The 26,373-nt window shown below is 39.8% G+C and overlaps 1 protein-coding gene across 1 annotated transcript in view; it reads right to left on the bottom strand.

Moving 5' to 3' along the window:
• Positions 1 to 1,244: 1,244 nt before the first annotated feature.
• The window catches only part of LOC142095455 (uncharacterized), a 46,762-nt gene continuing 21,633 nt past the window's right edge, over positions 1,245 to 26,373 (bottom strand). The window contains exons 4-9 of the mRNA XM_075178401.1: positions 23,724 to 25,330; positions 14,201 to 14,353; positions 13,878 to 14,069; positions 13,675 to 13,798; positions 9,372 to 9,491; positions 1,245 to 6,206 (exon numbers count right to left, since the gene is read on the bottom strand). Of these exons, the coding sequence (XP_075034502.1) occupies positions 4,264 to 6,206; positions 9,372 to 9,491; positions 13,675 to 13,798; positions 13,878 to 14,069; positions 14,201 to 14,353; positions 23,724 to 25,330 (4,139 nt within the window). The 3' untranslated portion in view covers positions 1,245 to 4,263. The remainder of the gene's footprint in view (positions 6,207 to 9,371; positions 9,492 to 13,674; positions 13,799 to 13,877; positions 14,070 to 14,200; positions 14,354 to 23,723; positions 25,331 to 26,373) is intronic.

The following is a 26,373-nucleotide window of genomic DNA, read 5'->3' as shown; positions in this document are numbered from 1 at the left end:
AGCCTATTCTATGATGCTGATGACATTCAGCAGTTTTTGAAGGTTCTTTGAACCTGGTTATATGTCTATGTGGGATATTATGTATAAGTCTCAAGTGATACTGTTTTAATAATATATATATATATTTCTACTATGACATTTATAATGAGATTATGCCAATGATCTAGTCTCTTGATTGTTAAGTCTCCTTTGATATTTTATCTATTTAACCAGAATTTACTGAAACAATTGCCTATCATATCTATTGTTGATACACATGTATTTGTAATAAATTTTATATCGATTTGAGTTTTGCGCTATCTTATCATATTACAGTAGTTTTTATATTATTGACGGGTCCAGATCCCGTCTAGACAGCTGCATCTCGATCGATTGATATAGGATAACTAGCGCCCCATATATGCGTGTTTGTTTTGATATCTCCACATAAGGGTTGATTAAACCATTCATCCATTTCTAAAATCAAGTTATTATACTGACTTTGGAAACGACAGCGAGGTCATCGGAAAATCCCCTCCTGGTTGTTCAGGCTTGCACTTAGAGAAGTATCAGATCAACTAAATCAGTGACAAAAGGCATTATCCTCTTTCTTTATAACGGGGCTGTTGGAAAGTATCAGTGGAACATTAGTAATGTACTTACAGTATTCTAAAGTTTGGTTAACAATACTTTGCATGATTAAGAACTATCTTCATTGTAAAGAAGAACAAGGAGTCCTGGAAGTGATGATATGGTCCCCACAGAGCCCTGATCTCAACACCATTGAGTCTGTCTGGGATTACATGAAGAGACAGAAGGATTTGAGCAAGCCTACATCCACATCTGTGGTTAGTTCTCCGAGATGTTTGGACCAACCTTCCTGCCGAGTTCCTTCAAAAACTGTGTGCAAGTGTACCTAGAAGAATTCATGCTGTTTTGAAGGCAAAGGGTGGTCACACCAAATATTGATTTTATTTAGATTTCTCGTCTGTTCATTCGCTTTACATTTTGTTAATTGATGAAAAAAAAAACAATTAGCACTTTTAGTTTTGAAAGCATTCTTACTTTGCAGCATTTTTTTCCACACCTGCCTAAAACATTTGCACATACACATTAGGATGTTGTTGAAATCTATTAGGTCAATAAGAATATATATGTTTTTTCACCAATAAAGGGTTATCATTGATCCACACCTTTGTTTCTGATTAATGAAAGGAAAACACAACAATATTTTGGTATTTTATTGAAGTACATTCATTGCAAGCTATCTCACATGTTATGTTTTAACAAGATTGCCAACTCCTAAACTGTTATGTGAAGGGCACAGCAACATTATTCATTCATCTTCTATGTTTTAGAGTATATATATATATATATATATATATATATATATATATATATAAAAAAATATTTTAAACACCTACATTTAACCTACATAAATCATGCACATCAATCTTAAAAAGCAACCCTCTAGCAGATTGCAGGTCTAACCGAATAATTTTACATGAGCCTTCAGTATGGATAATGGTAAAGCCCACTGATGCATTTTATATTGTAGCACCTTTTTTAATGCTCTCAGTGACTGGTAAGAGAGCATGTTTGTGATTGGATTCCCTAACCAGGGGGTGAACATTTCTGAACCTGTTCTACCGGCCTGACCTCAATTTATCTAATTTCCATTAGACAGTCTGCTTCTGACTAGTGATGCCAACTCTGCAAAGCCCATTATTCCATTCTGGAGGTTTCTAGTGAAAATCGGAGTTCCAATCTGACTCCAGGTCTTTACCAAGCAATTTTTAAATAACTTTTTGCTCCAGTATTTATGCCACTTTCAATAACTTCCACCATGTAAATTCTTAGTGGCAGTAGGTCTGCTTTAACAGCCCGGACTATAAAACATATCAAATTAGAATGCAGAGAATGTTTCCATATCGTATTCACTAGTTCAGTGAAGATGTAAGACTATACTATAAACTGCACAAGTTATTTCTGCTACAGCACTTTATTAAAGCAGCAAAACAGAGGAACATTTGAATATTAAATATGAAAATATGTGGCGGTGGACCCAAAACGATATTTACATACAGTATATGTGCAAGTAAAAATCTGAATGCTTGGGTAGCATGGTGGCTCAGTGGTTAGCACTTCTGCCTTACATCACTGGGTTCATGAGTTCAATTCCCAACCATGGTCTTATTTGTGAGGAGTTTGTATGTTCTACCCGTGTTTGCATGGGTTTCGGTTATCTCCCACATTCCAAAAACATATTGGTAGGTTAATTGGCTGCTATCAAAATTGACCCTGGTGTGTGTGTGTATGTTAGGGAATTTAGACTGTAAGCCCCAATGGGACAGGGACTGATGTGCGTTCTCTGTACAGCGCTGCGGAATTAGTGGCGCTATATAAATAAATGGTAATAATAATAATGCTTTGATATTCTTCTCCCCCAGATACCAATCATCCTGGGTTTTATCTACCTATCTCCAATCCTTCTCCCTTTTGCTCCTCAATGTAACATAGCATCCTCCCTATGGACTGTAAGCTCTCACGAGCAGTGAACTCCCTACCCAATGTTACTCATCTCCTTACATCCACCTTAAATACCCTTGCATCTCTGTATGTTGCCTGCTATGCACTGTCTGGCGTGTAGACGAGTCATCCTTTAAATAAACATTAATATTTAACAAGACCTGATTAACCAATAACACATATTTACGTTCAGTACAGGGCTAAAATGTCTCTGACCTTTAATAAATATGGTTTATCTTCTGTGTGAATCCTTCTATACTCATCTAGACAGAGGTGACCGGATCCCAAATGTGCTGAAAATGGCCTTACTTGCAGTGCAGTGTACCAAGTGTAAAACTGTAGAACTGTTTAATGGTATAGTTTAGTATAAATGTTTAAAGGTAATGTGGAGCACTGAAAGGGAAGAAATAACTTATTGTATTATTAGTGGTGCAATAAGTCTGATGTATATCATTATAAATGGATTGATTTTTGTATTGTAAATGTATAATGTATTGTTTATCAGGTAGTATGCCATTTTGGAGGCAACTTGTTTCTGTAACATTTATGAAGAAAGGTAATCCAAGGTTAATGCATTTGATCTGAGAGTGAACAACACATACTTTTAGATTGAATGCACAGCATGGGGTAAGCATCTGTTTTATCCTGTGTGTTAAAGATACAGGAAACTATCTGAATAATGAAACAGCAAGTAATTTGGGAAATCACAGATTGATGTATATTGTGTTAAATTTTAATTGTGTTCAATCCAATTTTAAGGAATGCATTATGCCCCAATGCTAAACATTAATTGTGATATTTCAGACTTGGTGATGCCAGGTATGTACAGACAGCTGAATTACCCACTGCCAATATGTGTGTCAGAATCTGTATAAAAGAGCTGTATATTATATTCCAACTTACAGTCTGTACTTCTTGTTGATCACCAGTATCGTTGTCCTATGAGGACCCTTTAAGAGCAATAGACCATCACTGCTTTCAAGATTCTTCCTGATGCCTATTACCTATCGAGATAAGAGCAAACACTCTAATCCATTACCCAGCTGTACTGTGTTGAACCAGCATCTCTTGGTCAATGCTCTGCCTGCCACTGAGCAGTCTTTATCTAAAGTAAGTGGTCGTAAGGAACCAGCAAACAGAAAGTGGTTCCAGATACTGCTGAAGAAGCCTGGTGATGGCAGCGACTATCCTCCTACAACTAGTGTGCATTTGGCATTTGCAGTCAACGGGTGTCTGGACACAGGTGACACCAATAGGAGTGGTCAGTAATGACAAGTTACAGATGAACGGAAAAAAATCCAAAGAAACTGTAGTAAGAGTCTCCAAAAGAGACAGAGTGGCAGAGTAAGCCTATCTGGTCACAGTTTATAACTGGTGGCATCAGAGGGAAAAATAGACAAGGTTGCAGAATAAGCCCATCCTGTCGCAACACATTTCTGGAATAAAGTCTTACATTTAGCACAAATCTATGGTTTCTCTACTCTGTGACTTCTCCTACGTTTAACAAAGTCTAAACTAGAAAACCTTCCCCATGCTCTGTGTAATGTTAGGCCTTGATATCATTGCTATTTCTCTAATGTATTGTAAGCTTGCGAGCAGGGCCTTCTCACCTCTTTGTCTGTTTTACCCAGTTTGTTTATTAGTTTATTATGTTTGTCCCCAATTGTAAAGCGCTACGGAATATGTTGGCGCTATATAAATAAATGATGATGATGATGTATAACAAAGATGTGATTTGGAACAAAATTCCCAAAATCAGGTCAAGAAACTTTCGCCCTTGTGTGTAGTCTCAAGTGTAGTGCAAGAATGTGGGTTATTCGCTGAATGGATCAGATTATGATGAGAAAGATTTAAGCTATTAGGAAAACATTTTTCAAATTCAGAGCAGGAATATGGCTTTTCCACTAGGTGACTTCTTTTATGTCTAATGAGATGTGAATTTCTGGAAAAACATTTGCCACATTCAACGCAAGAATATGGTCTCTCTCCAGTGTGAATTTTTTCATGTCTATGAAGATAAGATTTGCAGGTAAAACATTTGTCACACTGAGAGCAAGAATATGGTTTTTCTTCTGTGTGTGTTCTCTTGTGTTGAACAAGATTAGGTTGAGTTGTAAATCGTTTTCCACATTCAGAACAATAAAATAGTTTACTGCCTGTGTGAGTTCTCTGATGCAGAGTAAGACTTGAGTTAGTTTTAAAACATTTCCCACATTCAGAGCAACCATACGGTTTTTCTCCTGTATGAACCCGGAGATGTATAGCAAGATTTGAGTTAGTTGTAAAACATTTGCCACATTCAGGGCAATAATATAGTTTTTCACCTGTGTGAATCCTCTTATGTATGGCAAGATTTGAATTGGTGGTAAACTTTTTTCCACATTCAGAGCAAGAGTATGGCTTCTCTCCTGGGTGACTTCTTATATGTCTAATGAGATGTGAATTTCTGGAAAAACGTTTGCCACATTCAACGCAAGAATATGGTTTCTCTCCAGTGTGAATTTTTTCATGTCTATGAAGATAGGATTTGCAGGTAAAACGTTTGTCACACTGAGAGCAAGAATATGGTTTTTCTTCTGTGTGTGTTCTCTTGTGTTGAACAAGATTAGGCCGAGTTGTAAATCGTTTTCCACATTCAGAACAATAAAATAGTTTACTGCCTGTGTGAGTTCTCTGATGCAGAGCAAGACTTGAGTTAGTTGTAAAACATTTCCCACATTCAGAGCAAAAATATGGTTTTTCTCCTGTGTGAACCCTAAGATGTATAGCAAGATTGGAGTTAGTTGTAAAACACTTGCCACATTCCGAGCAATAACACAGTTTTTCTCCTGTGTGAACCCTCTGGTGTATGGCAAGATTTGAATTGGTGGTAAACTTTTTCCCACATTCAGAGCAAGAATATGGTTTCTCTCCTGTGTGAATTCTCTGATGTATAAGAAGGTGTGACTTCCTGAAGAAACATTTCCCACATTCCAAGCAAGAATATGGTTTTTCTCCCGTGTGACTTCTCTGGTGTCGATGAAGCTGTGATTTACGTGTAAAACACCTACCACATTCATAACACAAGAATGGCTTATCACCTAATTGATGTTTCTGACTATTTTTCTGTGCCTGCTCTATGGCTGCATAAATGTCAGAGTATGGGAGATTTTCTTCTTCAAATGATACAGGTTCCCCCTTAATATGAAAGGATGTATATTGTGTATGAACTATTGGAGTATAAATGTCAGTATGTAGGAGATTTCCTTCTTCAAGTGAGGCCGATATTTCCTTAATAGTAGATGGATACTGTGTATTATCTGCGGGTGTATAAATGTCAGTGTCTGTGACATTGCCTTCCTCAAACAAGATTGATTCCTCCTTAATATGAGGAAATGGATATAGAGTATGATCTGTGAGTGAACAAATAGCAGTGCGTTGGATATTTACTTCTTCCCAGGACAGCGATTCCTCCTTAATACGAGTAGATGTATACTGTGTATGATCCGTGGCTGTATAAATGTTGGTGAGGTTTCCGTCTTCGGACAAAGTTGGGTTCTCAGTAACATTGTCCAAAGAGTTGAGCAGCTTTTGTTCATCTGTTGATGAGTATTTTACAATCTGGGTATTTTTAACAATACAGTGATCTTCATTCATACAATCTGGTGAAGAAATTTGGGTGTGGGATACTCCAGAAATTTTTGTATCCATACTTAAATCTGTTGGAGAGAAATACATTATGGTTAGAGGATATAAACACTGGAATATTAAAGAGGAGAAAAAGCTCCTGGAAGTGACATTTCTGCACAGGACAGTTTGTAGTCTGAGGTTCCACTGGCTGCTGATGCTAAAGACTGATTCAAGAGGCGGTGTAGTCCCTGGCAGAATTAGGACAACCATCAGCTCTCCAAATGTGACCATCTTCAAAAGGTGATCTCCTGTTTTACTCTCCCATCTCACCATCCGACCACAAGTCTCCTCACTCCCATCGCTCAATAATACTCAAACACATATACAGATCTGTAAACCCTAGCACTGTGTAACATGATAAAGTTTGATGTACACACTTCTAAGCTCGCCATAGTGCTCGTCACAACTGATAAGTAACTGACTGATGCATGTCAGTCAACTACATTATCTAAGTGACCTCTCAATTTTAGGGTAAAGAGTGGATCAAGTATTGCTGGGAACTATAACACTTTAGGGTCATATGGACGTGGAATCGGGGACCCAGAGATAAGTTTTCCATTATCAAAATTCAACTACACAGACATTTCACCAACCCACACATCTTACACATCCTCTCTTTCTTCAAAACTTATTTTTTTTATTCATTTTACTTACACTCTCACTGTTTATTGAATAGCGAAAGACCTATCTCTTACATCGAGCAAAAGCCAATTACACACCGCTGCATCTACCGTGCCAACAAATCAGAGGCCCTTTGCTACTCAGCAACTCCACATTACTTACACAAACCATGGATAAACTAACACTGTATTACAGAAACATACAAATACTGTGTTTTTTACATATCTAGCGTAATGGTGTATAGTATTTGTGGACCTGGTCCCCAGTTTTCTAGACAATTGTACAGTACCACGTCTCTTGTTCTGAATGCTAGCTGCAGTTGTCAACATATCCAAGTTTGTTGTACAGGTTGCTGAAGTACTCAGTGTATGTCTATAAGTCTTCACCTCATTCTGTACTTAGCAATTCACACGAGCCTAGGGGTTTATTGTTGGAGACAGGAAGTGCTCTCAGTAAAGGGATTCTAGTAGTAAATGCCCTGTAGGTTAGTAACAAGCCAGTCATGTTACATGGCACCTATTCATATTGGCAATAGGGATCTCTATAATGAGGGGTCTCATATAACTACTTTAGCATCTACCCTGGTTAAGAAATAAAATAAGAAAAAATGTGGAGAAGAAATACAATAAAAATTGTGGCCCCCGTAACAGTAATACACATAAGGCCTAAGTCATTAAGGCACGTAAATGCAGGTAGTAGTAAATCCCCATACAAATCGGCTCTGCATACTCCTGTAGTCAACTAGGAGCTGATCTCAAGATACGCTCCTTATTGATTACATGTGTTTTTTTTACTCTGTTCTAGTACTCAAGAAACTGCAGGATACATTCAATTCCCTGCAGCATCAGATGGCAAATCCAGCGGCATTACAGATGACGGACCCGCCGGCACACAATACAGTATTAAAATGAATAATTTTTTTTTTAAAAGTGTGCTACCTCCTTCCCCCCCACCCATCCCTTCCGAAACAGATTAACTCTAGCGCTGCCAGCTTAGGCTGGTAGTAGCAAAATCTGGGTGACAAAAAGGGAAGGGTCCTCCTGATTTTACTACAACCAGGACTAGACTGTGCCTGTCGGGTCTCCGTGATGAAAGCGTAAGGGCTCTTACCTCTGGGTGTGGGGTAATAAAAGCACCAACATACCCACGGATGCCAGGGCATGTCTACATGAATCCTCTCATTCCCCTAAATCGCAGGCTGTAGTAACTGTTTTTTTCATTCCTAAGTCATTGGTTCTGAGCATGTGCAGACTGATTTTTCATTGGATACGCAAAAACCCTGCATTTACGTTCCTTAATGACTCAGGCCCATATAGGCAGTATCCATAAACTAGGGAAATTAATGGAGTGGAAACTACATGGGTGTATAACCTTCCAAATGTGTTAGTTCTTTGCCTTTACACGTGGTGTGCAGGTATTATCCACGGCTATAAAATGAGGATTTACTTTACTGTACTCAGCCATTGAATACCAAAATATTCAGCTACTAGCCGTGGTCTTTGCCGCTTACCCACTGTCTTCTTTTTAATATCTTATATTTACAAAATCACTTCTCTGATTTTATATTTAATTAATGTACTTTTCTCTGACTGTGAAAGAACCTTTTTAAATCAGTCCCAACATTCAACGTATTTAAAAGAACAGTTCCCAACACGGGCATTGACCTATAATACATAGGTCACCTCAATTATTCTCTATCTGATCTACTGCTTACAATGTATTTTCCCTTTACAGGTAAATTCTTCCTCACAGGGGCTTTTACTTATGTATTGCTCCCCAGTGTGTGTAATAGGCAGCCAAAATATTTCACTAACGGCTGCTGCTCTCTGTGCCCTCTTTACATTCTACAATGACCAATCAGAATAGAATGTACTTTTTTAGCCTTAGACAAAGCCAATCAGAACAACGTATGTCGCCACAACTGCAATGTGATGTCAGACTGGGCGGTGTTCTCTTGAAGTAGGAGGCGGCCCACAACTGAATGCATCTTTAAAGTTTTATTAGTATATTCATCAGACTCCAACAGCACCTCTTATAAAATATATTGATAAAGGAAATGTTGAGGATATTACGATATTGGTTTACCAATGACAACTATTCAGCTTTTATCTAACATCAGTGGCGCAAAATAAAAAAAACACTCTGTGGGGTGTATTTACTAAACTGCAGGTGTGAAAAGTGGAAATGTTGCCTATAGCAACCAATCAGATTCTAGCTGTCATTAATAGAATGCAATAAATAAATGACAGCTAGAATCTGATTGGTTGCTATAGGCAACATCTCCACCTTTTCAAACCCACAGTTTAGTAAGTATACCACTGTGAGTGATTTAATTCTCTAGGTGCTAACAGCATATTGCCTTCACTTAAATAATGAGTTTAAGTAAATCCTGTACATATATGAAACATACTGACATGTATAATGGTAGAAGCGGCTTCAGACGGGTAGCATTTTTAAGAGATACAAGCTTTGTTCCTGCTTACATAGTGGGCTAGATGAAAGTGAATGCAGGCTCATTATGATAACCTCAAGGTTTGGAAGTAGGTGGCGGAAACACTTTCTAGGGAGTTTACCTTGGACGTCTGCGCTTGATATGTGTGTCTTGAGGGTTGTTGCTGCCGTTACGGATGATCCGGGTATTCCAGTTCCCGAGCTCGTTGTTGGTTGTTCCGTTGTTTCTACTGTGGCGCAACCTGGGGTGCAAATAGAGAGGGGTGTGGGAGAGGGAGAAGAGTAGGGGAGTGGGAAAAAAACAGTATAATCGGTACAGACAATATACTTAGATGCTATTGAATTTAGCAGTTGATTATAGCTTATTTTGCAGTTTTTGACGTTATAGCTCTTTTGCTTCGATTATAGCTCTAATGCAGTGTATATTGTTTGTGGTGGTGGTACCGCTATTTGCTGCTGTTAGTGGTTTATAGCCCTGGGGGTTGTTGCGGGCAGGATTGTTTATAGCTCTATGTTTATAGCTCAGTGGATATAGCTCATAGTTGTGGAAGCAATGTCTATGGCTCTGTGTTTATAGCTCAATTAATGTAGCTCGTGGCTTGTTAGCAGTAGGTGGTAAAAGTGATAGGATTATAATGTGTTTATGATTCGTGAGCAGTGCTTGCACAGATGGGGATGTCTTATTGAATCTGGGGGTGGGGTAGAGGCTTAATTATGTGGCTATGCGTGATATAATATGGTAATAGTATTCTATGTGTATTGGCGAGTGCATAATTAGATGGGTGCTGGGCCTCAAATGTGGTGTGTAGTTTTGGAGGTGCGCCAATGTCTAATTTGCTCTGTTGCTCTTATAAGAGCAGTTTGTTTAAATTGGTTGCCTTCCTTAATGGAGGGTCTGGGTGGTGAGAGGTTGATGGCCGGGTGGTTCTCGTAGCTTGGGTCGAGCGACCAGTGTAGCTGTGTCCAAGCGGCTTCCTTCAACGGCATTTGGAACGCATATGCGCCCCAAATGCGAAACACCCCCCCCCCAACCTGTGGCTCTCCAAGTGTTGTGAAACTACAAGTCCCAGCATGCCCTGTCAGCTATCAGCTGACTATCTACTGGCAAAGCATGCTGGGGCATGTAGTTTCACAACAGCTAGAGAGCATAGGTTGGCCAGGCCTATAGTAGGGGGCTTAAATGTTTTGATCAAAATGTGAACTAATACCTCATGTTTTCCTTTTGCTAGACACACACAGATATGCAGTGTAAAGGATAAGCGCTGACAACTGTCTTTTTGTTTTGTATACATATATGGGCATGTATATTGCCACGCAGCTGGTACCATATACAATATGGGATATACTGAGCGCAGGCTTGTTTTTTCTCTGGTTTTGTTTCAAAATATTGCCTTATTGTCATAGCAGTTGTCCATCAAGTCTATTTAAGGCATATTTGGGTGTGGCTCACAAGCCAGCCCTTGCTAGATGTAAACCCCTATACCTGGGAGGTGAGTGCATCTGATTTTAACTGCATTTTGATGGTGTTTAAAGCATATAGGTCAGTGTAGGACCTGCATATAATGAGGTTCCCTTGACGTTGGGATGCAGGCTTAAATGTTGTGATCAAAATATGAACTAATACCTCATATATTAATTTTGCTAGATACACACAGATATGGAATGTAAAGGATAAGCGCTGACAACTGTCTTTTTGTTTTGTATACATATATGGGCATTTATATTGCCACGCAGCTGGTACCACATACAATATGGGATATACCGAGCGCGGGCGTGTTTTTTCTCCGCTATAGTAGGGGGACCTGTGATAGTGGAAACCCGCCCATCCTGTCTCACTCTAGCGCTGGCCAAGGATTTGGGGAGGGGTCCATTGCTCCTTATCTTTTTATTACACAGTGTAACGTGTGTCACGCTTTGGAACACATTTACAACGACAGCCATAGGAGTGACAGGGACAAAACACTTACCACACACAGCGCCCTCTCTAAAACAATAAATAAGAATAATAAAATAAAACCCGAGACAGCCTGGGTTACACTATATATCAAGACAACTCATGGCTCTCACAATACAATAGATTGGGTGTGTGGCCTAATAGCAAGGTATGTGTATGTCATTATTGGAGGTGTGATGTGTTGTTATTAGAGACATGGCCAGGTCCACAATAGTTCAGGAAAATAACAGAAAGCAGACAAATCTGTGCGGTGAAACCAGATCACCTGGAGGGAACCAACGTAAACACGGGGAGAACATACAAACTCCACACAGACAGGGCCCTGGTCGGAATAAAACTCATTAAATCAGTGCTGACCACTCTGCCACCATGCTGCCCTGGTATGTGGCTATACATAGTAACAAAGCAATCACCGGTCTATGATAAGAGCTATCTGGCCCATAATATTAAACAGATTTGTCACATTACTGATTACAATTAGAACACACTGCTCTGTATCCACAGGTCCAAAGAGTTACATTGGTAAGTTTACACCATATGTTAGTATTTTCAAATCTATGATGGGACTTGTACTGTCTATGGTGTTTCTTATATTAGTGTGTTACTTTAGATATATTCCACTATCCATCAACTTTAAAGTTAAATAAGAAAGCAATGGAGGTAATAAAATAAAAAGCCAGAGCATTTAAAGTGTTAAACATAGAAGTAACCAAAAATGTACTAAGGAAATATAGAGGATGTAGCAAGACATGGAAATCAGGTTAGCACAGACTGAAGCTGAAAGATCGACTAGGAAAATAAATGATAGAAGATAAAGTGTTTTTGTTTTTTTTAATATGTTTTTGGCTATATTCAGAAAGGAGGAAAAAGTACAAATTTGGTTGTTTAGCAATAGCCTATGCACACCATTAATTGTTACTTGTCTAATGCAGGGTGCAGTGTATTAGGCCTAAACAAGTAGGCACACACTTAGGGGGGTTTCCAGTTGCCCAGAAAATCCCCCTCTGTCAATGACTCACTGACAACCTGGACCAGCCATACCTGCTGCGAATCTAGAGTTCCATTCTGATCCTCCTTTCTACAGCATACGTCCCGCCCCCTCTATCATGGGGTTTGCAGCATGACATAGTGAAGGAAAGAAGAGAGGCAGGACTCTGACATCTACAGAGCCAGATGGTAGAAGGTAAGTATGCGGGAGGAGGGCTCTTACTGTAATAGGGTTGGAGGTTGGGTATTAATTTAATGAGGGTGGGTGATAATCATTTAATGAATGGGAAATATTAAATTATTGGTGGAAGGGGGCAATTTATTTGATGTTGGGGACTTTAATGACTATTAAATTAAGGTGGTGTGATAGCATTATTCAATATATGCTTGGGTGGTTTGGGGATTATTAATTTAATGAGGAATTTAGAGAGAAGGAGCGCTAATTACTAATTGTCAATATGCTATTAATTTAATGTTGGGTCTAATTTGGAGGAAATAAATCAATTTATTAAATGTGAATGTCAACAGTTTCTTGTCAGGGCTGGATTCAGGCAGAGAAGCCTAATTAATTAACATAGGCGCAATTGATTGAACGTCAGGGGTGGTTGGAGGGAGGGAGATCTAAATGGTTCACTCACTGCTAAGCTTTTCATATTTTATGTACCTATCCCTTTTTTCCAACCAGGGCCCCAACATTTCAGGATCCAGACGAGCACCAAATGAGCTTAAAACAACAACTGCCGCAGGTAATAAAAGCTGCAAGAGCAGGTAGAAAAGAGAGGGGAGTCTGCCAACTGTCCTGATTCTGGTGGGGCAGTCCTGATTTTGTGTGACTATCCGCTCAGTCAGAACTTTGCCCCAACTGCAACGATAGTTGGGAAGTATGTCCCACTTCACACTGTAATGCTCGTTAAGGGCAAGTGGCATGCACTACAGTAAGATGCAAACAGTACAGTGCGAAGCAGGATATTCACTCAACTGTCCTTGCAGTTGGAACAAAGTTCTGACTAAGTAGTACAGTCACACAAAATTGGGATTGCCTCACCAGAATTAGGATAATTGGCTACAATTGCTCGTTACTTGAAGGTGATAGGAAGAGTGGAAGAACAGCCTAGCACTGTCTCAAATAAGATCCACACAACTTTCATACACTCTGGCGTGCTAGAGGAACTAAGTTCGGTAATCGATAGATCACTATTTCTTATATTTATGGGTCCCCTTAGAACTGGCTCCATGCCATAACACTGGGGAGAAACAGATGTGATACCAATCTGGAAAATGGAGCAATATCGCAACAAGGTTTGGCCATCCATATATATTCATGTGATCATTCAGTAATCGGGCTGAGAGACCTCAATGCACCATGTGTGGCCAACATACACCTCAACAATTACTGCTGACACCATAGTGTTGAGAAAATTTCTGATCCCATTGTTGTGAGAACATATGCTAAACATGCAGACTATGATTAAACCTCCTCTTACCCAGTGATGTGAGGGGCTGGTGATTCTCCATCATCACGTCCTTGTACAGATCCTTGTGTCCTTCTAAATACTCCCACTCCTCCATGGAGAAATAGACAGTGACATCCTCACACCTTATAGGAACCTGACACACACAATGATACAGTCATCACCCAGACACATCCCCTGGTGTTACTGTATAATGTCCCATTCCCAGCAGTCACCTCTCCAGTCAGCAGCTGAATGATCTTGTTGGTGAGTTCTAGAATCCTCTGGTCATTGTTTCTCTCATGTATCAGTGAGTGAGGTGGAGGTTCCATGATGGGGCTCTGGGTCCTGCTCAATCCTCCTGACGCACAGGGATGCTTGCTGGGTGTCACACGTTCACCAGATGTCTTATTCACATCTGTATAATACTGAGTTTTGAAAGACAAATACACATTACTTTACTGAGAATTGAATTTATATCCCATAATAACAACATGTCGCCCACTTGAAGCTTCGATGAAATAATATTTAGGTCACTGACATTCCCAGAATCCCTCACCTCTCCAGTCAGCAGGTAGATAATCTCCAGGGTGAAATTTAATATCTTCTCAGATATGAGATTCCTGTCCTTGCCCATTTTTAGCGACTCAGTCATATCATCGATACAGGCCTCTTTCAGTATTAGATATTCATGTGACCTCTGGTAAAATTCCTGTTCCACAAATTTGTGAATAAATAATAAACATCACTACATGTGGATATAATGTAACTTTTGTGCAGTGTATGAAGGAAAAGAGCTACTGTAAATTACTTTGAGTTTAATATATACATACATACATACATACATACAAATACACACACATTTGCTTGTAGCGTCCCCCAGTATCTCTTCAGACCTAAAGACTATTAGTTTAAGAGCACCAACAGATCACATAGCAAGATGGCCAATATGTAACTGGTCACATAGCTGCAAAGTACCTCAGGTCAATAAAGGGCTAAACAACTAAAAAAAAATGAAGCAAATAAACAAACAACACAGTCATATAAATTTTCTATGTCTGTAAGTAATTTAATATAAACTGTGTTAGGGATGTCTAGTCTTTGTATAGCATATCATCTACCAGCTCCTATTATACCAATACTTAAATTTCTCAGACTAAAACACAACTAACTGCATAATCCAATATCCTCCTATACTCTAATCACATGACACAAAACTAATTTATTCAATGCACCCCCCCCCCCCCCTTCCCAATTACATGACCCCAGAGCCCTTTAGCTTTGAATATACTCTTCTCACATGATGCAGAGTATATCCAACATCCCCATCCCCATTATATTATTCCAGAGACCCATATATCTGATTATACTCTGATCACATGACACACAACTAATGTATCCAATACTCCCATTGTAAGATCCCAGAGCCTCATGCCTCTGATTATACATCATCATCTTCATTTATTTATACTGATCCCATGACCCCAGAGACTACTACCTCTCTGTATGTATATTCTGTATCCGCTCCTGCTGTATAATGAATGGACCCTGTGCAAAAATGATTTACCCGCAGTCACTCTCAATGAGGACAATGGACATATATCAGCTCCTTCTTCTTGTTACTAAATGAGCAGAGCAGGAAGTTGCATTTCACTTCCGGGTTGTGCGGTCCACCAGACTTCCGGGCTGTGCGTTCCACTGGTCAGATTGTGCTCTTTTTCTTTCTCATCCTTGATTGTAGTTATTCAGTCCCGGTCACGGTGAGCTCCACTCTTGATGATCTAATCCTGCTAGTTGTGATTAGTACAGGAAGAGTATTCGTCTAGTCGCATCACTATGGGCCACAATGATAGGCTCCAAAATACAACTCCCATAATGCATTGCTCCAGTGACACAACCACACTAGTTCTTTAAATTTGTAAAGTAACCATATATTGTACAGAATTTGTATCTCTACAATATATGTATTGCACTATGAATGTGGATGTGTCACTATGCATTACATTATATCATCATATTTGCCACTGCTGGGAGGTCGGGAGGTATGTCATTGTCTTCTCTCACCACCGCAGGCAGGTGACTGGTGTTCCAGCCACTGGTGTGTGCGCTAATTCAAAGCTTTTTTAGTAGAGGGAGGGGGTGCACCACTGACCCCCCCAACATGAAGCGATACTCCTTCTTACAGAGCACTGGTGTGGAATGGCAGACAAAACTCCTTAAGTTTTCTTATAGCCAGCAGTGAAAAAGAAAGTATAACTACTTCTAGCATATGCATTACACTATGCAAGGCAAGAAATCTTTTGAGGTTAGTTTCCATTTATTATAAAAGGTTTAATATTTTGTTTCAGTGGTTTTCGGTAAAAAAGTTGAAGAGCCACAAATAGGTACTAACACGTACAAGTAGAGCACAACCCAACTGAATTACAAGTGTACTAATATATACTATGCTGTGCTATCTCTATCATTGCCCCCTCACCTCTCTCATTGTCACCTCATCTCTCTCACTGCACCCTCATCTCTCTCTCTCATTGTCACCTCATCTCTCTCTCATTGTCACCTCATCTCTCTCATTGCCCCCTCATCTCTCTCACTGCACCCTCATATCTCTCACTGCCACCCTCATCTCTCTCTCTCTCATTGTCACCTCATCTCTCTCACTGCCACCCTCATCTCTCTCATTGTCACCTCATCTCTCTCACTGCACCCTCATATCTCTCACTGCCCCCTCATATCTCTCACTGCCACCCTCATCTCTCTCACTGCCCCCTCATCTCTCTCACTGCCCCCTCATATCTCTCACTGCACCCTCATATCTCTCACTGCCCCCTCATATCTCTCACTGCCACCCTCATCTCTCTCACTGCCCCCTCATCTCTCTCACTGCACCCTCATCTCTCTCACTGCCCCCTCATATCTCTCACTGCACCCTCATATCTCTCACTGCCACCCTCATCTCTCTCACTGCCCCCTCATCTCTCTCACTGCACCCTCATATCTCACTGCACCCTCATATCTCTCTCACTGCCACCCTCATCTCTCTCACTGCCCCCTCATATCTCTCACTGCACCCTCATATCTCTCTCACTGCACCCTCATCTCTCTCACTGCCACCCTCATCTCTCTCACTGCCACCCTCATCTCTCTCACTGCCACCCTCATCTCTCTCATTGCCCCATCTCTCTCACTGCCACCCTCATCTCTCTCATTGCCCCCTCATCTCTCTCACTGCCACCCTCATATCTCTCACTGCACCCTCATATCTCTCTCACTGCCCCCTCATCTCTCTCACTGCCCCCTCATCTCTCTCACTGCACCCTCATATCTCTCACTGCCACCCTCATCTCTCTCACTGCCCCCTCATATCTCTCACTGCCCCCTCATATCTCTTTTGCCACCCTCATATCTCTCTCATTGGCCCTTCATATCTCCCTCATATTTATCTCTTTGTCCTCTCATATCTCTCTTATTGTCCCCTCATACCTCTCATTGCCACCCTCAGGGCTGGTGCAAATACACGCTGATAATGATGACAAGCGTCACCATCACCTCTGATTAGGTGAGAACCTGCACAGCTGAGACCACTGTGTTTATTGAGCACAGCTATGCTAAGACACAACAGAATTTTTCACCAACTTTTTATGCCGATTAATTTTACATGCGATCGATGGTCCCATCGCTCGGTCCATGGACTGCATACACACTAGCCTTGTTTAAGACGATAAAGGGAAGAGCGGACGTCTCTTTAGCGACATTTTACAGCCATGTTGTCGTGAGCAATGATTGCAATTTCGTACTCACTGAAGCAACATCGGAAGTTTATACACACTACACAGCGGAAAAGAGATTGGAACGAAAATATTTAACGGTACGACCAAGCAAATGAGGCGACAATTGTCCATTTGGGCAGACTTTCGACCATCGTGTCACTACACACACTCACCCGACTTTTGAACGAGCGGTCGTATGTCGGCTGGTTGAGCCGATTATTGGACGAAAACCGCGTAGTGTGTACCCAGCTTTAGATTATTGAGCGCACACTTGTTTGTGTCAGGTTTTCCTACAGACTGGAGCGCTTCTGTATAGGTATGTAAACATTTATTTTGTTTACAAAGATTTGCGTATGAGTGTATCTCATTAGTTAAGGGAATGTCTACAATTGTGTATGCTTTGTAAATTACTTTGCAACTGTGTTGCACTATGCTTATGCATTGTGTATGTGTGAGGATACTGGGGTAATGTGTAGCCCTGTTCGGCCTGCTAGCCAACTGATCTGCCTGTAGGTCGGCACAGTACATCAACACGGGTTAAATAAAACAATCTAGGAAAATAGATGAAAGATGCAGCCTTTTATTATATGTATAAAACACAGTACATAAAATAATAGCAAATATGCTATGTGCAACAATAGCGGGTTCACTACACTGTGAGCTACACATTCCTATACCTCACTAGGGTCTTTGTGTCAGTCCTTTCAATGCGCAATCCCGGCTGCTGAGCCATGCGTTTCACTACTCTACAAATATGGTAGGGACTGTGCTCAGTATCCTCCTGCTTTTATTTGGTCCACAAATAAAGCACAGTCTACAGAGGCTTCGATGTCCACACAAGCACAATCCTGTCACCTTTGTCTTTTTAAACTCCATTCACTTACCATGGGCTGTCCATGGACCTCCACCAGTCCTCAGCTCAGTTGCAGGCAGCCAGTGGTGTGTGGTACCAGCATGTCTGCTAAGCAGGAGGCTACTCAGTGGGACACGTTTAATCAGTAGTAGCAGTGCAACATTTAAGAACATACAATAGACATAAAATACATATCCAGTCATAGCAACATAAATTAATAATATGACATTATAATATATAAAGGGGGAAATGGGTGAGCAGGACTCTCCTTTACAATCATTAATCATTATTAAAATATTATACAGCAATATCTTGAGGAACCTGACATTTTTAGGATGGTAAGTAAAATGCTTTGAAAACCTATAGCATTTATGAGGATTATTCATTTGGCATAAATCATACTAGGAACCACCATCTCCCTATTGTCCAGTGAAGACGGCTGACAAGTACAGACTGGAGAAGCTGGTGGTTGGGTTGGTGGTCGGTCCAGGTTGAGGAACACCGTGGCATGAGCGTTTCTCATCAGGAAGGAATTCTAAAGGTAGGAGCGTCCTGTGCTGCACTGAGCAGGCACTTCTTAAGACCTCCTTAAATGCGAGAGGGCTGGGCCATTCGACAAGCTGGAACGCCTCTGTAACATGGTGCCCCACGCCATGCTTACCACGCCTACCTCCGGCCCTGAGAGCAGAAGAGGGTGCGCACCAAGCTTCAGACCCCTCTGCGTCAAGCTCCGGTATCTTCGGTGGAGGTATCCATGTGCCCTTGGCCTATTGGTTGATGAGGCATCTCGTTACAGTATGCTCACTCTGCAGTCATTGACACTTGACAAATTAATTTTAAAAACAAAGTGCTCTGCTGGTGAAAGTCATTTTTTACTCCCTTAGATTTTTCTAAAAAAAAACACATGGATACACAATCTGTAGTAAGGATTTTTTTATGTTTTAGATTTTTGTACTAATAATTATTATGGGTTGAAATTTTGAAAATATTTTTTATACATAATGGCAGTATATAAAACCCATGTAGCCCCGATACCATCAGGAAGAAATTAATCAATTTTTCGGAATCAGAAACATTTCCATTCCATCAATCTTCAGGCTATCTCTGCAAATTAGGAGCCTGGTTACTAAATTCCCAGGGAGAGCCCATGCTATCTTTGTGATGATCATCATCACCATTTATTTATATAGCGCCACTAATTCCGCAGCGCTGTACAGAGAACTCACTCACATCAGTCCCTGCCCCATTGGGGCTTACAGTCTAAATTGCCTAACACAGACACACAGACTAGGGTCAATTTGTTAGCAGACAATTAACCTACCAATATGTTTTTTTTTGGAGTGTGGAGGAAACCGGAGCACCCGGAGGAAACCCACGGTCCACTAGGACCGAAGTACTAGTGGACCGTGAAGTCCACTAGGTTGATCACTTGTAGAATCTCATATGGACCAATATATGTGTAGTTTTCAGTTGGCAGCCAGACTCTATTGATTTCAGAGACTGCACTGTAAGCTGCGTTTTGTCAGCAGAAAAATTTTAGTGAATGAACGACCTTTGGAGGTTTTTTTGATCCAAGCCCAAATCTTTGTAAAATCCCAAATTAGAGAGAACACCATTGGAACTTCAGTTGAGGGAACATATGAGAATTTAGGTAAAGGGCAAACGCCATAGACAATGAAGAAATGTGTAGAAGATAAGGTCTTGTGAAAATTATTATTTTTTGTGAATTCGGCTCTAGCTTGGGGATCCACCCTAGATATCCTGCATAAATTAGAATGTCATCAGGATACGCAAGTATACATAATAGATCCTGGAAGGTTTCACTGCCGACGTTTTGGAATAATATGGAAGCATTATGCAACCCAATTGCATCACCAGATGCTTATAGTGGCCGTCTCAAGTATTAAAGGCAGTATTCCAATTGTCCCCGTTGCATATGGGGATTAGGTTGTAAGCTCCGTGGAGATTTAACTTGGTGAAAATCATTTTAAGGTAACTATAGTGACCAATTTAAGGTAACTATAATGAATGCAAGGCCGGAGACCACCATCTTTTTTTCCTTGACGAAAGAGGAAAATGACGCATCACTGAAGATTTTCCTTGATATATTCTGACACTGCTTTGGTTTGTAGAAGCGAGAGTAGATAGACTCGACCATGGGGAGGAGTCTTCCTGGGAACAAGGTAAATGGGCTAATGCCATACATGAGGCAGCAGAGCGTCTATGTGTACGTTGGTTTTGGGTGGTTGTTAAGTATGAAATGAGTCCAATACGTTCTGGACACACTGAATCTTTACCCTTTCAACAAATATAGCGTGTGTGTCTGGTAGTTTTTGTTTGGCATTGCGGAGGATTTTTAAGATTCATTTTTTTGGATAATGTTGAAGTCCATCCAATCTTATTTCAGGTACAACCTTCTGCCAACTTTTTGCTTTTATTGGTGGTGTTTCCACATTAGATGTAGAAGCCCTTCCCCTTGTTTTGGTGTTTTCGACCATTAGAATTACTGTTGCTGCAATTCCCACTTTGAATTTTAGTAAACTCATGTTTGATTACTCGCTATTTTTGAAAAGGATCCATGCGTTTACTATGGAAACATTAAGAAGATGGAAGACAATCCTATAGTAAAATTTTCTATATTTGATTGAATGAGGGTAGTGAGCAATTATCCTATCACACATATCTACTCCCCGCATAAACTTGTATTATTTGACAGCAAACGGCCTACTTACTTGGGCAAACTATTTTCGTATTCTGTCCCATCTGGAGACGACTCTTTGCAGTTCTGTTCCTGCATATGCAGGCCCGGATTAAGGGAATGGAGGCCCATAGGCTAAGGGGCACCCATTCCACCGTGAGGCTCCCCCGTTGGCCACCTTTTTTGCCAGTGTTCTGCCTCTTCACCACTTGTTATATAGACCCCTTAACGTACCTATATCTTGCACTTTGGTGGAGAAGAATATTTCCAGATCCATTCTATGCAATGTAATAAAAAGCTTCACACATGCAAAACGGTCTACTGCAATAGAAGCAGTCCCCATATCCCTGGGTTAATTAAAGCTGTAAAAAAGGATAGACAGAGCAGTCATTTAGGAGAATGACAAGTTTATTTCAATGAAAGAGCTTGTACTAATATGCTAGTAAGTTTGACTTTGATGTGAGTGTACTTTTGCACAGAATGCCTCTGGAGATGATATTTACCTCTCTGCACATTGAGGTGTTTCTTAGTGTGGAAAGTAGTCGTGCACCTTCATTCACATTTCTACCTTCTGGAACTGCACGCAGCAGACTGTATAGTATTGTACTTGCTCAATAATGTAATGGGACACTACCAAGTCTATTCTGGGAGCATACCTGGCTTATAACACATACCAAATGTTTGGCTTGGTCAAAATCCTACAAAAAAAAAAAAAAGTACATATGCATAACAAAAAGAAGTACACTACACCCATTTATACTACAAACACGTGACAAAACAAAGTCGTTCTGATATTAATATTTTTTTGTATTTAATAAACGGGTTCTGTGCTAGTAAAATCAATCTTTTCATGCTTGTGTGTGTCTCTCTCTCTGGATGTAAGCACGTGTTGGCTTCAGCAGTTAATATGGATCTGACAAGTCAGCAAACTGTGCTACTAATGGAATATATTTTCTTCAATATAGTCCAAATACAAAACCAAGGTCAGGGCAGGCAGGTAATAGGCAACAGTCAGACAGGCTCAATGGACCAGAAGTAACAGCACACCCAGGGATCTAGAATGAGCTATCAAAGGCACTGCTTAGTAATTCAGGGTACCTGAATGTATAGGTGCATAACAAGTTGTTGGCTTAAACAGTAGGCTTCTTCCTTTGGAAGGATGGCTAGTGAAAATATTTGGATAGTAGTGAAATTTGACTATATAAAAAGTTATTTGCACATCAGAAATGCTTAAGCCTTTGCCTAAGATCCCATCTATATGCACTCAGCTATTCCTTGGTGCCAGTCACAAGTATGTGATATCACTGTGTTGGGAGCTTTCATGCGTACAGGGTAAAAGGTCTATCACCTCGCCACAAGAAAACATGGACTGCATTGGCCCAGTCAATTCCAGCTCTGATTTACTGGCTCAATACAGTCTACCTCAATTCTCAGAATGGCCATTCTGCTAACATAACCCCTAGGATTGGTCCAGTCTATATCATCACCAGCAGCTATTTATATAGCGCCACTAATTCTGCAGTGCTGTACAAAGAACTCACATCGGTCCCTGCCCTATTGGAGCTTACAATCTAAATTCCGTAACACACACACACACCGAGAGAGACTAAGGTCAATTTAATAGCAGACAATTAACCTACTGGTATGTTTTTAAAGCGTGGAAGGAAACCAGAGCACCCGGAGGAAACCCACGCAAACATGGGAAGAACTTACAAATTCTACACCGATAAGGCCATGGTCAAGAATCGAACTCATGAGCCCAGTGCAGTGAGGGAGAAGTGTTAACTACTAAGCCTGTCATCCAAGTCCCCATTTAAATTTAGGGCACGGTTGTAAACCTTGTTTGGCTTTATATAAAGAGTATGGGCAGCCCATAGTGGGTGTGTGTGTACTGCCCAAGGAGATCTGGGAAGAGACCTTACAGGAAGCTCAGCTTAGATTGTGGCACTCCTAAGGTAACGCAGTCTACATGAAAAGAAGCTGGTACCTACCCTGATGTCAATCATTTGGGGTGTTGTATGCTAAAAGTGATTGTGTGCAAAGCCAATTATCATTAACAATATGTATATTATTCTGTGAAATAAAATGTACCTGAAAATATTGTGAGTAGATTAAGACAGAGCGGAAGGTCCCCTAGTGATCTCCATCCTTAACAGAGAGTGTGCCTTAGCTGACATCATATCCCTTGCTTACTCAGAAGTCAAGAAATGGACTATGGGGGCTCCCCCTAATGATAGAAGATGGGTCTACACTTTGCCTACCTATTATAAAAAACAGAGTTGTTTTTTCAACATCCTGAATTCTCTGACTCGTGAACTTCTGTGTTAGTATATGTGTGTAAGAGAGTCCCTCAGTGACATTGCCATAATCTCTTGCGTAAAATAATTGCTTTACATTCTGCAGAATAGGTGATTATGGTCGCCACCAATGGATAACCTACAGTTGCTGCCAGAACTACTATAAGATTAGTTTTATCCGTAAACCCCTTTAAGGATATACATATGTAAGAAAATTGAGTCTGATGTCTGAATTACTTGGTAATATAATAAAAAATACCTTTATTTGTTCTTTCCCTCATCCAGAGCAAGAATATAATTTTTGATTGACTGACTGATGTAACGTTTCTCATATTCACAATGAGAATATTTCTGCTGTCTACAAAGACATTACAGTCTATATTCTGTATGACTAATCTTACATTTGTTAATAAGCTATTTCCCAAATTGTGTCACATGATTTCTGTCTTGTGTGAATTATTTTAAACAGAGTTATTGAGAAAACTTTCCCCAAAGCCAATATCAGCATTGGTTTTCTTTACAAAGTGAATTCTGTTATGTCTTTTAAGATCGGAGTTGTTAATGAAGCATTTCCCACATTCAGAGCAACAATATGGTTTTTCACCTGTGTGAATTCTTCGATGTCTAATCAAATGTGAGTTACTGACAAAACGTTTCCCACAATCAGAGCAAGAATATGGTTTCTCTCCTGTGTGAATCCTTTTGTGCAAAGAAAGGTTTGAGTTACTAGTAAAATATTTCCCACATTCAGAGCAGGAATATGGCCTCTCACCTCTGGGAATTCTCGTATCGCTATTCAGAGGTGAATTAGTGGTAAAACAATTAACAAAGTCAGACCAAGAATTTGTTTCTTCTATTATGGGAATTCTCTGCAGTTCATCAAGACCTGAATTACTAATAAAATATTCACTATGATCAATGCTAGCATATGGTTTCTCTGCAAGGTGAATTTTGCCATGTCTTTTAAGATCAGAGTTGCTGATAAAACATTTTCCACAAACAGAGCAAGAATGTGGTTTATCCCCTGTGTGAATTTTCCAATGTCTGATAAGATGTGAGTTACTGATGAAACATTTCCCACATTCAGAGCAAGAATATGGTTTCTCACCTGTGTGAACCCTCTGATGGAGAGCAAGATTTGAATTAGTGATAAAACATTTCCCACATTCAGAACAAGAATATGGTCTCTCTCCCGTATGAATCCTCTGATGTGGAGCAAGATTTGAGTATGTTGTAAAACATTTCCCACATTCTGAGCAAGAATATGGCTTCTCTCCAGTATGAATCCTCTGATGTATAACAAGTTCAGAGTTCCGTCTAAAACACTTTCCACATTCATAACATAAAAATGTTTTTTCTCCTGATTGATGCACATGATTATTTTTACTGTGCTCTTTGGAATAAACAGATATATACTGTGCCTGTTCTGTGGGTATATAGATGTCTGTGAGATTTCCTTCTGCACCTGAGTCTAATTCCTCATTATTATTAGATTGATATTGTGTATGATATGTGGGTTTATACATGTTTTCTTCTTCACAGGAGACAGATTCCTTCTTAATACAAGTAGATGTATATTGTATATAATCTGTGGGTGTATAAATCTTGTTCAGTTTTTCTTCTGCACCTGAAACTGCTTCCTCCTTAATATAGGTAGATGTATATTGTCTATGATTAGTAGGAGAATAAATATCAATAGCAGCGAGTTTCTCTTCTTCACACGAGACTGATTCCTCCTTAATATGAGTAACTGTATATTCTGCATGATCTATGGGTGTATATATGTTGGTAACGATTCCTTGTGCACATGACAATGGGTCTTCCTTAATAGGAGTAGATGTATATTGTGTATGATCTATGGGTGTAGAAATGTCGGCATCAGTGAGGTTTCCTTCTTCATACGAAGTTGATTTCTTAGTAAAATTCTCCAGACAGTTGATTGTGTTTTGTTCATCCATCGACGAGTATTTTGCAGTCTTTAAATTTATAACAATACTGTGATCCGCATTCATACAACCTGGTGAAGAAATAGGACTCTGGGTTTCTCCGGCTATTTTTGAAGCCTTTGTAAAATCTGTTGGGAGGAAATACATTGTGATTAGATGATATAACCATTGGGATAACAAAAAAAAAAAAAAAAAAAGGTTCCTGGCAGTGATATTTCTGTATAGGGTATCTTGTAGTCTTATGGCTCCACTAGCTGCCAATGCTACAGGCTGCGGTGTTACCAGGCCGAGGTAGTAGAACCACCTTGCTGCCTCTTGGCTTCCTGCTGGATTGGCTCCCTTGTGTCTGCTGATTAGCTTCAGGGGACAATGCAGGTTAAACATGACGGACAGAAAAATGTACTTAATAATTGTTAAGGATAGAATTTGGATAAATCAAAAACAATTTAACGATATGTGCAAATAAATTAAAATAAAGATACTTATTTCCTTTTTCCTTTTAACAAAGTCTTCTTTTTATGCAACATAGTGGTCAATAAAAGGAAAAACCTTTGACTGCAAAATAATCTTTATTACCGCTCATGATCTGTATAAATTTCTTAGATGAAATATGAAAAATGCTCTAAATAAAGGCTTTTTAAACTAGTTCATTGGTTCTCCGCAGTTATAAATATATAATTTCCAACTATGAGATTAAAAAGTCTTTAATTTTAGCACTATGAAGCAAATACTATGTAATAAAGATCATGTCAGTTTTAGCTTGTTGAGATCCTCATGATTAAAAGTCTGAATTAACTGTCTGAATGATGAGCACTGGCTTATACAAAACATATTTCACTTCAGTCATGCATATAAATGAAATGTCTTCTATGTTGCTGTACTGCAAGTACATGGTTCAGTTCATATCATTTTCTAAAAAGTAGCAGCTTTGATATACTCTCTTCTCAGCAAGATTGTAAGAATGCTCCCTTCTACCTGACTATTATTCCATGGTTAAGCTCTACATGACTGGGGATAGTTCATACTTTCATGACCAGACTACATTTTACAGTTTCACTGTGTATTGGTTATACTGAGAATACATTTTAAACGTTTTTGTGTATCCTAATAAGTGTCACAGTTTTCGTTTGACACAGATAGGGCTCTCTTTTTGAAGTATAATCAATTCATT

Source organism: Mixophyes fleayi, chromosome 6 (assembly GCF_038048845.1).
Source record: "Mixophyes fleayi isolate aMixFle1 chromosome 6, aMixFle1.hap1, whole genome shotgun sequence".
Lineage (NCBI taxonomy): Eukaryota > Metazoa > Chordata > Amphibia > Anura > Limnodynastidae > Mixophyes > Mixophyes fleayi.
Note: the sequence above shows the minus strand (reverse complement) of the source record. Positions and strands in the feature narration are given on the sequence as shown.